The 14,820-nt window shown below is 48.7% G+C and overlaps 1 protein-coding gene across 1 annotated transcript in view; it reads left to right on the top strand.

The window, feature by feature from the left end:
• The first annotated feature begins 1,981 nt into the window (after positions 1–1,981).
• Ern1 (endoplasmic reticulum to nucleus signaling 1) overlaps positions 1,982–14,820 on the top strand; it is a 54,803-nt gene continuing 41,964 nt past the window's right edge. The window contains exons 1-2 of the mRNA XM_004630028.3: positions 1,982–2,080; positions 3,118–3,238. Of these exons, the coding sequence (XP_004630085.2) occupies positions 1,982–2,080; positions 3,118–3,238 (220 nt within the window). The remainder of the gene's footprint in view (positions 2,081–3,117; positions 3,239–14,820) is intronic.

The raw sequence follows: 14,820 nt of genomic DNA, 5'->3' as shown, positions 1-14,820 counted from the left end.
TGTGTACAGCTTCTGTTCTCATTTATTCAGTCTCCAGGCTTCTCACCTGAACATAACCCAGCCATCCCATGGCAGGCCCATTCCTCTCCGGGAGGCCTTACCTCGTTCAGCTGCAGCCCTGGTGATCTTGGTTTAGGCCCAGGTGCTCTGGGCTGAGCAGCTTCCTCTCGCAGGGTGAGCAGGTCCAGGTGTAGCAGATCCTCCTCTGGCTCCCGTGGGCTAAAGTAATTGTCATGATTCCCCAGGTGGTGAGTTCTGGGTCCTCACGCGGTGGTGGGCAGGCACCCGCCTCAGAGCTCTGTTCACTGGTCCCTGGTCGCGATTAGTCTGCTGGTTAGAGAATGAAAGGCAGGCTGTTCTTGATCAGGTTCCAGGCTCTGTGCGAAGAACAGGCAGGCCATGGTGAAGTCCCGCAGTACTTCTCCCCTTCCGGGGAGTGGGCTGGCCCGAGGCAGTGAGAGCTGAACCTCTTCTCCTCCAGCCTGCCTTACTCCTGAGAGAAGGGCTGGGCAAGAGCAAGATTCTGGAATGCGCCTTAACACCCTCTCTTCTCCTTGGTCTCGCCATGGAAAGGGAATGCAGGGACCAGCTGCCCCAGGCTGCCCTGTAGAGGGCCATGGGGCCTTCCTTTTAGGGTTAACTGGCATCAGTCAGCCTTTTTTAAAAAAAATATACTAGGACTTGAAATCTGGACCACACGCTATTCAGGTAGGCGCTGTGCTGCTGAGCTACATTCATAGCCTCATTCTGCCTCTTTGCGAGAGTGACCAGTCGCTCTGAGGTCAGGTTCGCATGCACAAGTAAACCTCAGCAGTCTTTTTGTGTTTAATACTAAAAGCCAGCCATACTTTTTTTTTTTTTTAACGTATTTAGGACATGGTCTACAGGATCTCACTGTAGATGAGACTCCTAGTGATCCTCCTGTTTTCAGCCTCTCAAGCGCTGGGATTTACAGGCACGTGCCACCACGCCCAGTCTCAAACACTGTCTCAGTGCACCCCAGGGGCAGGGCCAGCATGGCATGCCAGGGGTCAAACCCTGGCCACTGTGCTCTGCCTAAGCAGGTGCTTTAGTCCACTGAGCTATCTGGCCGGCCCTCAGCCATATTTCTGTATTTTAAAAATAGCATTTATGTTGGGCATGGTGGTGGATACCTGTAATCCCAGCACTTTGGGAGCTGAGACAGGAGGATTGCATGAGTTCAAGGCCAGCCTGGGCTACAGAGTGAGTTCAAGGTCAGCCTGAATTATATAGCAAACCTTATCTTAAAAAAGACAATAGGCTGGGCATGGTGACACATGCCTGTAATCCCAGCATTTGGGAGGCTGAGGAGGATTGTTGTGAGAGTTTGAGACCACCTGGGCTACAAAGTGAGCTCAAGGCCAGCCTGAACTGCACTAGACCCTGACAAAAGAAGAAGAGGAAGAGGAGGAAGAGGAGGAAGAGGAGGAAGAAGAGGAAGAAGGAAGAAGAGGAAGAAGGAAGAAGAGGAAGAGGAGGAAGAAGAGGAAGAAGGAAGAAGAGGAAGAGGAGGAAGAGGAGGAGGAGGAGGAGGAGGAGGAGGGCCAAGCAAACATGTATGCCTAAATTCATACAATTGCGGTGTAAGCAAATTGTGTTGACCTGCTTTTAATCTAAGGTCCACCTGCAGGACCAAGCTCATTTGCTGGACAGCATAGTGATGGAGGAAAAGAAAAAACAAATTTTGAGGGGGAGGAGAGATCATACTTAGGTCCTTGCACTTGCCAGGCAGGCGTTTGCGCTGCTGAGCTATGTCCCCGGCCCAGGAAGAGAAAAGCTGATCTCAAGGGTGTCCTTGCTGCCGGCCCAATGGCAGCGGAGAAGCCTTACCTAGGAAACCTTCGCGGTTGTCCTGCACGCTCGCACATGTGCACTCTGCTGCTCCACGGAGAGCAAGCGGGGATGAGGGCAGAGCCAGAGCAGGCGGACCGAGATCTAATCTGCCCGTGTAATTATAACCATGGTGCGCAGCCCGTTTGGACTGTGCGCCCGTCACCAGCTGACGTATAGAAGCAATGCCGTCAAGTTCTGCGTTAACGCTCATGCAGCGTTTCTTCAGGCATGTGTGTCTTAATTGATTTTAGCCTTTGGGTGTCATGGAGCATTGTTTCTTTCTGCTTTTTTGTCTTGTCTTGTTTTTAAACGGGATATAGTAAGTATTATATATTTTTTGCTGTCTAGGATCCTTTCTTTAGCGGATAGAAACAATTACAAGCTCTTAAAGTAGAGGAGACTGAGCCACAGGAGCGCCGCGCCGGTCCTCAGCCCTGCGGGACTTGAGGCCTCCTGAAGCTGCCGCACAGGCGCACGTGCCCCCAGCCGGGTGTGCTTCTCGGCGCACCCAGCGATGGAGCGAGACACAATTTTATAGTCTTCGGCTGTTTTCGTAAAATAGTTTGCTTTTTATCGTTTGAACAGAAAATGGTATGCTTTAAATTGTATTTTGATTAATAAGAAATACCTGGAAATTAATGCTTTTTATTTTATAGCATGTTTTTAGTGGAAGCTTGATGTTTTATCACATAAATTATTTAACAAAAGCTATTTTCCTATTTGGTTTTGAACATATTTTCCTAATTATTTTTCTCTAATTCTTCTTTGTAAAATTTCAAAAGTAAGTGTGTGCCAAGGGATGGATGTTAGCATCCTTTTTTTTTTTTTTAAATCATGGAGTCTTGGGCGATGGCCAGGCTTAGAGATTCGATCGGACCTGAGAGCGGGGGCAGGGGAGTGCTGTCGGCTGCCCTGGACTTTGCAGCAGTGCGATACTTGCCTTTTCTGCGCTGGGGATTGACGCCACCTGACACTTGTCAGGCCGGCACTCACGCCGCCCGCCGCGCGTTTCCCAGCCCTGCTAGCGCTGCAGCGCTGCGATGCTTGTGTGCGCCTTCCTGCAGGGAGGACCGGTGCTTCGCTGGAGCAAGGGGCCTGCGCCAGTCCTGACTCTGCCGTGCTGTGTCAGCTTGTCCCGCGAGCTCAGCTTGTCCATCTGTCGGGTGGAGGGTTTTCCGAATTACTTGGGGATGATGGACTGCGATTGCTTGTGCAAAAATAAAGAGGCTTGTTGCCAAGAGATTCTTCTGCGTCCCACTGCAGGTTTTGGTAAGCGCCAGCACCGTGACTCTACCTGAAACCTTGCTGTTTGTATCCACACTGGATGGAAGCTTACATGCAGTCAGCAAGAGGACAGGCTCGATCAAATGGACTTTAAAAGAAGGTAATTGGATTGGGGCTTTGGGTGGTGTGGACGTTTGGCTAGCTGCTTTCAAGTAAACCTACTCCCGAGAAAGAAAAATGGTTGTGCTGTTTAAAACATGAGAAGAGAATGGAATAAAGAGAGCAAGAGGAATTCTACTCAGAGTGCATGACCACAGCCTGAATTGTGGTTATCCACAGAGAGCGTTGGCTGAAGTCGTGTCATAAGCTACTGCTGCTCTGTCCACACTTGGTGTTTAGGTAGCTCTAGGGTTTTCCCTGAACACCTTCCCCGGCTGGTCTTTCTGAGGACATGCTGCGTTCGATGGTTAAGTTCTAATGATTAGAGTCTTGTAGTGGTAACTACAAGAAGATGCCTGCTTAACTCCTCAAATTACTCATTTGTTTTTATAGAGCCCGAAATAACTGAGGGCTGTACGATGTGACATCCATCCAGGGTCACCACTTTATTGGGCTACTGTGGAGGGGGAGTAGGGCCCTGTGCACATTTCCCATCAGTCCCACGTGTGCACCTTCCGATCCTTTTTCCTTGCGGAGTGAAACCTTGGTCTGGGAAGTTAATTGTATTGGGTTTCCAAAGTAATCTTGTGAGATAAAGCCGTGCACCTCAGGATTTGGGACTCTCACTGTCACTTCTGTTGTTCTGTCCAGTAGTTATTCTCATTTGACCCTAGCTCGGGTCTCACTGGCATGTTCTCTTTTGTCACCGCTCTGTGGCTGATACATTTTTATAAACACAGCAGTTAGTTTTTCTTTGTCAGGAGAGCGTTCCCGAACAGTCCTCTAACGGAAAAGTATCACTGACACGTCCCCATGTCACCTCGGCAGCACACTCGGTTCCGAGCCGTGGGTGAGGGCAGCCGGGGCACTGCAGCTTGCTGCCTCAGCCTCCACGCCTACTTGGATTGGCAAGAACAGGTGCCTTCTCAGCCGGGGGCTTTACCACACAGCCTCGGAACAGCGTCTGCACTGTCTTTCATGCTCAACCCTTTCAGTGCTTTAAGATGAAAGCAGACGACTTTAAATTTCGGAGTTTCCTATTTTGTGCGGGGTGAAGATCAGCAAGTCTGTTTTGGCTTGAGGAACACTTGGCCGTTGACCTCCAGGCCCAGGCCCCTTTGGGCCAGTGTCTGCAGGCCACCCTGCTTGCCCTGAGCTGCTTCACTCTGCTCTGCCTGCTCTGCGCACGTGGGCTTCAGCTGGTCTTCTCCAGGTCTGCAGGTGGCTTTGGCTGCACCCAGCACACCTGTGTCCTGCTGGGCTGTCACTTGTTCAGATACACAAACCAGTGTGTTCTTTTCTGTAACTTGGAGCTAAAAGGACTTAGGTCTTTGTTTTTTCTTTTCCCTTCCATTTAATGTGTAATTAGAGAATCATAGGGAAAGGTACTGTTTGGGGATACAAAGAAGAAATAGGGAGGCTTTGTCTTTGAGATGTCCATGGTCTGGTGGGGAGGAAGCGCAGGTGTGTACACCTCAGCCAGAGCAGGGGCCTGCAACCCCTGGGAGAGGCACTGTAGTGTGCTGGGAGCCCGCCTCGTCCAGGGGCAGGGGCGGCTGTGCCTGTGGTGTGGTGGGAGGGAATCTGGGGGCTGGGGGCTCGGCCAGGGACCAAGATGTCTACAGGAGCTGGCAGAGGCCAGAGGGCCATGGTCATCAGGTTGTCCTTGGTGAGTAGGAAGCTGAGAACTACTAATGTGCTGGAGCAGGTGTGTGACTCAGCCAGAGTACGCACACGTGTGTGTGTGTGTGTGTGTGTGTGTGTGTGTGTGTGGGCGTGTGTGAGTAGAGACTGGAGGGTAACTGAAAAAGGGAAGGGGTGGAAAGGATGAGAGAGGTCCAGACAGAAGGAGCAGCAGCCCCTGACTTAGTAGGGGGGAGGAGTTTAACAGCACTTTGGTTTTTGGGTACCTGGTATTGAACGCAGCACCTTGAGCTTGCTAGGCAGGTGCTGAGCCACTGAGCTCCATCCCCAACCCCTAACAACACTTGAAAAAAGAATTAGACAAATCTGAGTAAGGTCTAACAATTTCAAGTAGTAGTCATTATGTCTAATGGCTGAAGTCTAAATGTTATTGCTTTGCTAAGAATAAAGTGGCCTATAAAAGTTAAATTCAGGGCCAGGGAGATGGCTCAGTGGAATAAGTGCTTCTCTGGCGAGCGCAAGGGCCTGAGTTCAATTCCTGGTTCTGCCAAAAAAAAAAAAAAAAAAGTTAAATTCAGCCCTGAATTATCAATAGTTTCAATTTCTATTTCTATACAAAGGTTAGTGGCGGCAAGCTGGGCATGGTGGTACAGAGCTGTAATCTCAGCTACTCAGGAGACAGGCAGAAGGACCACAAGTTCCAGGCCACGTTAGTATGCTGCTGTCTAAAAATACCGGACATGGAGACCCATGCCTGTAATCCTAGCCTTCAGGAAGCTGAGGCAGGAGGATGACCAGGAGTTACAGGCCAGCCTGGCCTACTCAGGAGACTGTGTCTCAAGACAGCAACAACAACAACAAAGGAGGTTTTTCTTTTTTGTTTTTTGTTTTTAAACAAAATAAAACACTGGGGTTGTAGCTTAATGCCTCTTGGGTTCAATTTCCAGTATTTCAAAAAAAGAAAATTAAAAAACTAAGAAACTGAGAAACAGGGAGAGAAAAGGAAAAATATATTGGCACTCTGGTACTCTGAGTTGGCAATTTGATTTTAGCCTTACAGTTATAACTAAAGATTTTGAAATTGGTATTCTGGTTGCATGAAGTGGCCCATGCCTGTGATTCCAGTACTTGGGAAGCTGAAGCAGGAGAATCACAAGTTTGCATTTGGCCTTTGGCAGCTCAGCAGGACTCTGTCTCAAAAAAGCAAAACCAAACTAAACAATGCTATTCCAAAGTATTGCTAGGTAGCTGGGTTATTAAGATATTCTAGGCCCTGAGGATTCGGCAAGTGGACAGAACAGGCCCACTCCCTGTCTTGTAGCTTTTCATTCCCGAGGGCTCGCGGTCACGAATGAAATGCGTGGTCACTGTGGAGGACTGATGAAACAGGGAGAGGAGTGGACAGTGCTGGATGGGCGGGACCGAGGCGGCAGCTGTGCACAGGATGGAAGGTCCTTTGAGGAAGACTTCAGGAGGCCAGGGCATCTTTTAGCGGGGAGCTGTTGGCCGCACGGGGAGGCCTTTTATGTCTGTGCCTTGTTTCGTGGCTTCCCGCTGTTGCCTTTTCTTTCCCAGGCACTAGCCCTCTGTGACCCCTCCGCACGCGCACACACTGCAGTTGGCAGGTGCTTTTGTTTCTCGCCAAACGTGTGCCGCTGCTGCCACAAAGGGAGAGCTCTCGGCCATAACGGCCAACGGTACCTGGCCGCGAAAGAGCCTTGTTTGTTTTCTGGAGCTAGTGTGAATTGGGACCACCCACGATAGGTAGCACCTTTCTAAACCTGGGTGAGAGAGTAGCCGTGCTTCGTATTTAGCATGCTGTTATGGCTAGCAAAGCATGGTGTTAGCTGGGCACGGTGGTATACACCTGCAATCCCAGCACTCAGGAGGCTGAAGCAGGAGGATCACTGCAAGTGGGGGCCAGCCTGGGTTCCCTCGCTGTAGCACTGCTCTGTCGCTGAGGTTTCCCCAGTGGAGGGGGTTAAGTATGTTTCATTTCTGTAATTTTAGACCAAGTGCAAACTGAAAATGGTGTGCTCTTGTTTTGTTTTAGGTCAGCTTTAGCAAAGCTCACTTTGGCCTGGTGGAGTTGAAAGGACTCTTTTAAATATTTGTAGGGAGGGCTTAGAGCTTCTGCGCTTACCATAAAATACTTTATTGCTGGTGTTTAACACCAGGATCTTCATCAAGGTGTCGGTTATTGTTTAATAGCTCTATTCCATGCCCTCATAGCTCCTTTCCAATAATGATAGGCATTTCGGATGATGTCTAACTTAAAAACATTCTTTCCTTTCTTTTTTTTTTTTTTTTTTTTGAGACAGGGTCTTGCTATGTAGTTCAGGCTGGCTTTGAACTTACTGTGTGACCCAGGCTGGCCCCAACTTGCAGTGATCCTCCTGCTTCAGCCTCCTGAGCGCTGGGATTGCAGGTGTATATCACTGTGCCCAGCTAACACCATTCTTTGCTAGCCATAAAAGGATGCTAAATATGTGGCACGGCCACCTTCCCACCCAGACTCCTTACTGGCCTGTGAACGGGTACTGCCGGAGATGTCTCAGGAGGAAAGGCTGAGAACAAAACTATTTGTTTGACCTGAAAGCAGGCATATTCCCTTCTGCATTCCCCTTTTGAAATGTGTGCTCTTACCTTGCTTCCTCCCCATACCGACAGGCCTGTACCTATGCTCTGGAAAACACTGGTGCTCTGCTCCTTCCCCTGCTGACAGCTGGTCACCGTATCCCATGGTGTAGATTTAGGAAGTGCCTCCTGGCCGGAGTCAGACTCCTGGCATCCGCGCAGCAGCCTGCTGATTGCCATCATGGCTTCTCCGTCTCTGCCCACCGCGGCCCTCACATTCACCTGTTGAGCTGCCACCAGACGCACCCTCCGCAGGGGCCCGCTGCATCATGCTACACTTGCTGCGAAACACTGGTGTATCTAGAGAGGTGCTACTGCCTGGGACCTGCAGCCTGTGTGGGGAGAGGAGCCGAGAAGTGAAGAGAGGCATCATGTGATGGTGGCCACCTCTGCCATAGCTCCTTTGAGAAGCCCTGGCCCCGAGGGTCAGGTCTGAACCCCTCAGCTCGCGGTGAGACCCTCGGAGGTCTCTCCTTCCCAGCCCTCCTGCCTGGTTTCCCTGGGCTGCCCACCCTCCCTTCACAGCCTCTTCCAGGCTATGGAGACTGGGCCTTACTCCCTGCCAGGGCCCCCCTTAGCCAGGTTCTAGGGTGTTGGTTGTAGCCTTGTGCAGCTCTTGTGCTTGTCTGTGAGTTTTCGTGCTCCCCATCTTCCTGCTGGATGCTTCTTGCAGCTTTCATGGGGCAGCCAGGTGCACGCCGCTCAGCTCCCTTGCGCTTCAGACTGATCTTCGTTGAGTTCAGAGCAGCAGGTGGAACTTGGCTTGGCCTCTCTGGGGGTGTGCTGCATTGCTGGAGCCATCGTGGTGGTGGCTTCCAATTCCCTTTTCTAATTTCAAGTTGTATGTAGCCTTTCCTGGTGTTGTGCAGCTGGCTTCCTCACTGGCCCTTCGGGCAGTGTGTGTTGCTCTGGAGGAGTCACAGACCTGTCTTCAGAGCAGTGTGGAAATGTGAAATGGGATTGTGGGAAATGATGACGTTTTAGCGGCTCTCACTGGCTCCCAGGACTGGTGTAGTGCACACGTCACATTCCTTCCAGCGCCCTGCTCAATGATGAGGAAATTATTTCTTTGCTCTCTGTTGCTGTGCAGGATTGAAATTAAGTTTTAGAAGAAAAGATGTGATGAAAACCTGCTTTTGCTTTTCAGTGTCTTAAAAGTGTGTTCAGTCCTTTGTTTCTCTTTTGTGATACGCTTTTCATATGAGATTTATGTTTATTTTTATTCTTAGGTTGTACTTTAAAGTGTCCCCCAGCATGGAGATGGTATTCAGTGTGCCCAGACGCCTGTCCTGCAGCTGCAGGAGGCGAGCGCCCGTCCAGTCCTGCTGCTCTGCACCCTGGTGGCTTCCCCCATTCCTGGTCGGGTGCATCTCTGGGGCCTCTTTCTGCTGCAGTCCCCACTCGCAGTGGCACAGATGTAGCCATGGAGGGATTCTTGGAGTGCTGGCATATGTCCTGGAGCACAGCTGTGACTGTGGATGTGCATGGACCGGGTGCCCTTTAGGCCATGACCTGTGTCCTTTTCCGTTCATGCGCCTTTGGGAGCCGGTATGGTTGATGAAACTCCATTGCTCAAGAGTGTATTCTGGGAGGGCACACCATCCAGGAGACTCTGGGACTGGTGACCTTTGGTCTTTAGTTCTTCATGATCAATTGTTTTTTTTTAATTTATTTTATTTATGTGTGTGTGTGTGTGTGTGTGTGTGGCCAGCTCAGCCCACCAGGGGTGGGGCTGGCTGGCATGTGGTGCTGGGGGATTGAACCGTGGTCCCTGTGCTTTGCTAAGCTTGTTCTAAGTAGGTGCTTTAGACCACTGAGCCATCTCACCAGCCCCTTCATGATCAATTGTGACCTTCACTATGTGTATTTTTTGGCATCAGTGACTTCTGCTGAGGTGAAATGGATGAGTAAGTACATGGTAGGTAGGGTAGTTTTCTGATTATTCTGGTGTTTCCATCTTATTACCTTTGTCAGATGTGACATTGTGTGATTTGCTGAAGTTGTCCTTGAAGAAGACTTGTTACGTGCTTCCCCAGTTCTGATGAGATTTAGAATTTGAGGAGCTTTTAGTTTTAGTTTTTGGTTGTGTGTGTAGGATCTCACTCCATAGCTTGAACTTGGGTTTTTTTTGTTTTTGTTTTTGTTTTTGTTTTCAATATAAATAGGATTTTATTTATTTATTTATTTATTTTCCATAATTTTATTGAGAAACAAATAGCAATGAGACAGTTTCAAACCAAATTGGTATGACAGTTTCAATAATTAACACACTGCATACATTCTTCCTAGTGGTTAATTGCTGTACAAGATGCGGACTTGACATCCTATTTACAAACACCATTAGAATAAATCCCTCTATTCATTAAGAGAATGTAACTATATATCTAACCTAATCACTTTGAATACAGATATAAAATGAACATTCATCTGTATCCCCTTTTTTTGTTAGGTTCCGTTATTTGAATATTATAGGTGTGTAAACTCAGCAAAATATTCTAAAAGAGTTCAGTAGTCCATAATAGTATTGGGTCTTCCGCTTGACTGGCAATGTCAGAAATTGTTGACCTGAGTCCCCTACAGCTCAACCTAACAGCATGGCTTTACTTCTTATATTTTGTTTTTATACTTTTCTGCTGGATGGTTAAGACCAAGGTAAAGCAGGATCTATGCAACAAGAGTTGTAGCTTTTGGGTCTAATAAGATCAGTGAAATCCCCTCAGGATTTATCCTGAGATCCTGTACCTCAGATTGTAGAACCTTTGTCAGTGTCAGCCATGTGGATGAGTCACAGCCATTGCTTGGCCAATGTGCTCTCTGTGAAAGCCTGAGAGAATGTTTTCTCTCCATGTGACTCTCCTTAAGCACACTCTACATCATCGATCACTTTCCTCTTTGGCCCCATAATCTCCTTGATCAGAAAATTTGGGACACTACCGAGTTACATGATGTTACAGTACAAGTTCTCATATGTCCTGAGTCTTAATTGACCTTGGAAGGCTAGGGCCAAAATGTTGGCTTTCCTTGCGGCCCTCCTTTTTCTCTAATTTTGGTCTGCAAACTTAGGTTGTTAACCATCCAGAAGAGAAGCTTATTGTTATTACCATACAACCTAGGCTATTAAGCTTAACCTCACTATCTGTCTGAATATCAAACATCTTAGGCATAACATGGAACAGGTATTTTTCATCAAGTATTGATATGTTGAACTTTAAGTCCCTACAGAATAAGATGAAAAAACATTTAAAAATTAGAATATATTTTAAAAAATAGGCATAAAGAATTATATACTTATTATGTTTACACATAAGTCCAAAAATGTAACCATATACGGCAGAAGGTTTTTTTTTCCCCTCCGAATGCCTTCAGGGCAGGTTTGGCTGGTTTGAATTCTGGGGGTCGAACCCCAGCAAGCAACCTGAGCCTGACTGCTTTGTTGAAGCAGCCACTTAAAGAGCTGAGCTAAAGGGCAGGCCCCCCATGGCTTGAACTTGTAGTGATCCTCCTGTTTTCAGCCTTCCCAGCGCTGGGATTATAGGTGGAAGCCACCACACCCAGACTCTGAGGAGCTTTTGATTAGCTGTTTTTTTCTAAAGTGCTTTCCACTGGAAACCTGGGCTTTGAGGAGCATTTAAGACTTTGTGCCTATAATTGGAGCCTCACAACCTTTTTTTTTTTTTAATATTTATTTGATGCATGGTCTTGCTGCACAGTTTGGACTTGTAGTGATCCCCGTCTCAGCTTCCCCAGTACTGGGATTGCAGGTGTGCACTACCACACCCAGTTTCGGGGTGGCAAGGTGGACCCAGGGTTCTGGGGCTGGGCCTGGTTTGCAGTAGTGGGGATCAAACGCAGGCACTTTTGCCATGAGCTATCACCCCAGCCCGAGCCGAACAATTTTAAAAGGAATATAAGGCTTGATGAACCAAAGGCTTAATAATTTCCTGGAGGCAAGGGACAACCTGCCATGAGGAGAAATGTGCTCCAATTGGGCCACTTGAATGCTTGAAAATGTTTGGAAGACTTTTAAGTTTTGAGTTAAGGAAGGGTAAATGACTTCACTTCTGCCAATTATTCTTTATGAGAAAATAGTATTAGCTCTTTAAACACGTTCTTGAGGAAGTGGGATTTTTGGTTGGTTGCTTGGTTGCTTGCTGGGTTTACCATCTTCTGGCTGTGCCTTTCTTGTCTCCTGCTGTCTGTCAGGCAGGATTCAGCTCTCTCTGTCAGGTCTTGCTTGTTCCTTTCATTCGTTGCTGGCCCTTCTCTATCACCCACGGTTCAGGCCTGGTCAATGTGGAGTGTGTGTCGCCTTTGTCCCGGTGGTTTTTTGTCTTCCCCCTTCCCTGGCATGATGCCGCCTGTCCAGCGCCTTCGGGTGCGCGTATCACACGGCCCTTTCTCAGGTCCTCAGTTTTGAGCCCTGGTGCACCCTTATCACATCACGAAGTCCTCGGGACTCTGTAGTCCTTCTTCTTCACGTTTCCCTCAGCAGAAGCTCACTACACCCACCAGGCCTGACTCCTTGTTCTTCACACAGCAGAGCATGGTGCCTCCTGTGGTCGTCTCATTCCACTCTGAGCTGCCGTGTAGTCCAGCCCAAGCCTAGGCGACCCCTTGGCCCATGCCATGTGTTTAGCAGTTCATCACTCACTGTGTCATGCGTGGTCACTTGATGAGCTCGCTGGACATTCCTTTCTTTAACCCACACAACACTTAGCAGAGAACCAGGTCAGCAGGAGACAGCCGTCATTTGGTTTTGAGATGTGTTTGATCAACCTCAACAGATAGCACCAACAGTTTGGGGTCACCCGCCTTCTGAAAGAGGGGAGGGGGCGAAGCAGTGGGGGCCTCATCTGTGATCTGTGTCTCTTGCTCTTCTAATAACTTTTATTATATGTATATAATGAATGTCCAAATGTAGTGTATATTAAATATCTATATCTATATCTATATCTATATCTATATAGATACACATAGAGAGAGAGAGACGGGGGAGGGGGAGAGAGAGAGGCTGTGCAGCTCGGGCTCCTGCTGATCCTCCTGTTTTCAGCCTCCCCGGCACTAGGAATACAGGCATGCGCCACCTTGCCTGGCCTCCGTGGCCAGTGCCAGCATGGCATGTGCTCTTTTATTAACTTTTAAAAAGGGATGACTAAGGGACCAGGGAGATAACTCAGCAGCATAATCACCTGCCAAAAAAGAATGACTAAGAACATTTCCGATTGCTGCCAGAGGCCCATAGAGAGGCACTGGGAGATTTTCTATCATGATGTCCTCGTGGTGCTGGAGAAGTCTCCAGTCAGAGAGGAAGCTGGTTCCAAGAACACCGTGTGTGAGGGCGGAGCAGGGGCCAGAAGGAAGCCCAGGGTGCCGGAAGACAGCACAGCCCGTGCCTCTCGTGATGCCCCCAGAGGGTCGGTGTTCCTGAAATGCCCCTGCTCATCTGAGGGGGAGAGAGCGAGCCTTCCTGCGTCAGGTGAGCGGCCTGTTCTCATGGCTGCGGTAACCAAAGGGTCTTATTTGTTTCCACGCAGAAGCCGTCTGCCCCAGCTGCCTCCAGCAGGAGCTTCTGAGCTCCGTCCTGTTGGAAGGTTGCTTAAATTTTGATTAACAAAAGGAATGAAGGCGTGTTATGGACAGTTACCAACTTCCCACAGGACCGTGAACGTTATGTCCTCCATGTACTAATAAGCTCAGCTAGTAGAACCCGGTACGTTCTGGCTGACGTCATCAAAGCTGTGTTCTGTGGGGCCGACTGTCTCCACATGCGCCCCCTCGCTTGTGCCCATTCTGGCCGGCCTGGGTAGGGTCCTTACTGTGGTGTGGCCTTCCTTTCCACTGTGTCCCTCCCCTCCTGGTGAACTGGAAAACAGGTGTCCTGAGGCACCTGCGGGTAGGAGCAGGAAGGCCAGGCCTTTCTTTTCCAGTCGGTTAGAAAAGGGTTTTCTGGAGTAGCATTTTTTTTTAGGATGCTCACTTTAAAACATTTTTTTATTCTTTCATGTTTGCCACGATTGTTTTCAATCATTATGGTACCCGTATATAACACGTCTTAGTTCTTTTTCATCCGCTTTCCTCTGCTCCTTCCTTTTCCTTGCTCTCCAACCTTTGGTTTCCTCCTTCACCAAAATTCTATTTGTTTTCCCATTCTCCTTTGTTTTGCTCTTTTTGAGTTTTTTTTTTTTTTGTGGAACCGGGGATTGAACTCAGGCCCTTGCACTTGCCAGGCAAGCACTTATTCTACCGAGCTGTCTCCCCAGCCCTGTTTTGCTCTTTAATGGACTAGGTTTTTTAATGTGTACACAAAGGTGAAAAGATGTCATCCTAAAGCCGTACCCCCTAAAGCGCCAGTGCTGGGCAGTGCTGGGCAGTTCCTCTACTCCCCTTCTTCACTTCCAAACAAGTGCCACATTATTTAATTTTTTAAAAAATACGAATAAACAGCGCCATGCCTAAGCAGAGGCTTTTAGCTTTTATTATCAAGGTTTTGGTGTGGAAACGTCCTCTTCACTATGAAATGCTTGCTCAAGTGAGTGTGTTACACATGCAGTGCCATCTGCAGTCTCTGTCTCCTTTCATTCTCTAGACCATGAGGCACTCTGTGTGTGAGGCAGAGCCCAGGCGGCAGCACCCAGGGCCCAGGCTCTGGTGGTTCACTGCATTGCACAAGCTCTTTCCATGCTTTTCTGTATCTATTCCACAACACCAAAATGATGGGCTTTGCCCCCAGAGTGCTTGAAATTCAATCTAGCCCTCAGATATTTGATAGCCAGAGAAGCCACATAGGAGGAAGTACCTGTCTCTTGGGGAACATGATCGGTGCATCGTTGGTGCATCCCAAGCAGAATGGACGGTGCCTTCTCATTTCCTGGGAACCAGGTGTTGGGAGCTTGAAGAACAAGCAAGACTCAGACAGTGGAGGAGGGGCTGCTTAGGGTGAACAGGGACACAGGTCAGCCAGCCCTGAGCTGGGAGTGGGGACCTAAAATCCCCTTCGCTAGATTTAGGTGGATATGCGCCCTGAGCGGAAAAAGAGAGGCTGCAGGGGAGAACTTGGGAATGTTCCTCCAGGTATTAGGTGAGGAGTGGAGGAGCAAGCTTCTTGCCAGGCCTGGTGGTGCACGCCAGTGTTCTCAGCATTCAGGCTGAGGCAGGAAGATTGCTACAAGTTGCAGCCAGCCTGAACTGCACAGCAAGACCTTGTTTTAACAAAACAAAACAATGCACTCCTTTTAGAGATAGAAATTTCTAAATTTTAACCTTATGCTGGGCATGGTGGCACAGGCCTGTAATCTCAGCACT

This window comes from Octodon degus, unplaced genomic scaffold (genome assembly GCF_000260255.1).
Source record: "Octodon degus isolate 3935 unplaced genomic scaffold, OctDeg1.0 scaffold00033, whole genome shotgun sequence".
NCBI classification, from domain to species: domain Eukaryota; kingdom Metazoa; phylum Chordata; class Mammalia; order Rodentia; family Octodontidae; genus Octodon; species Octodon degus.
The sequence above is the reverse complement of the archived record's forward strand: the minus strand, read 5'-3'. Positions and strand labels throughout refer to the sequence as shown.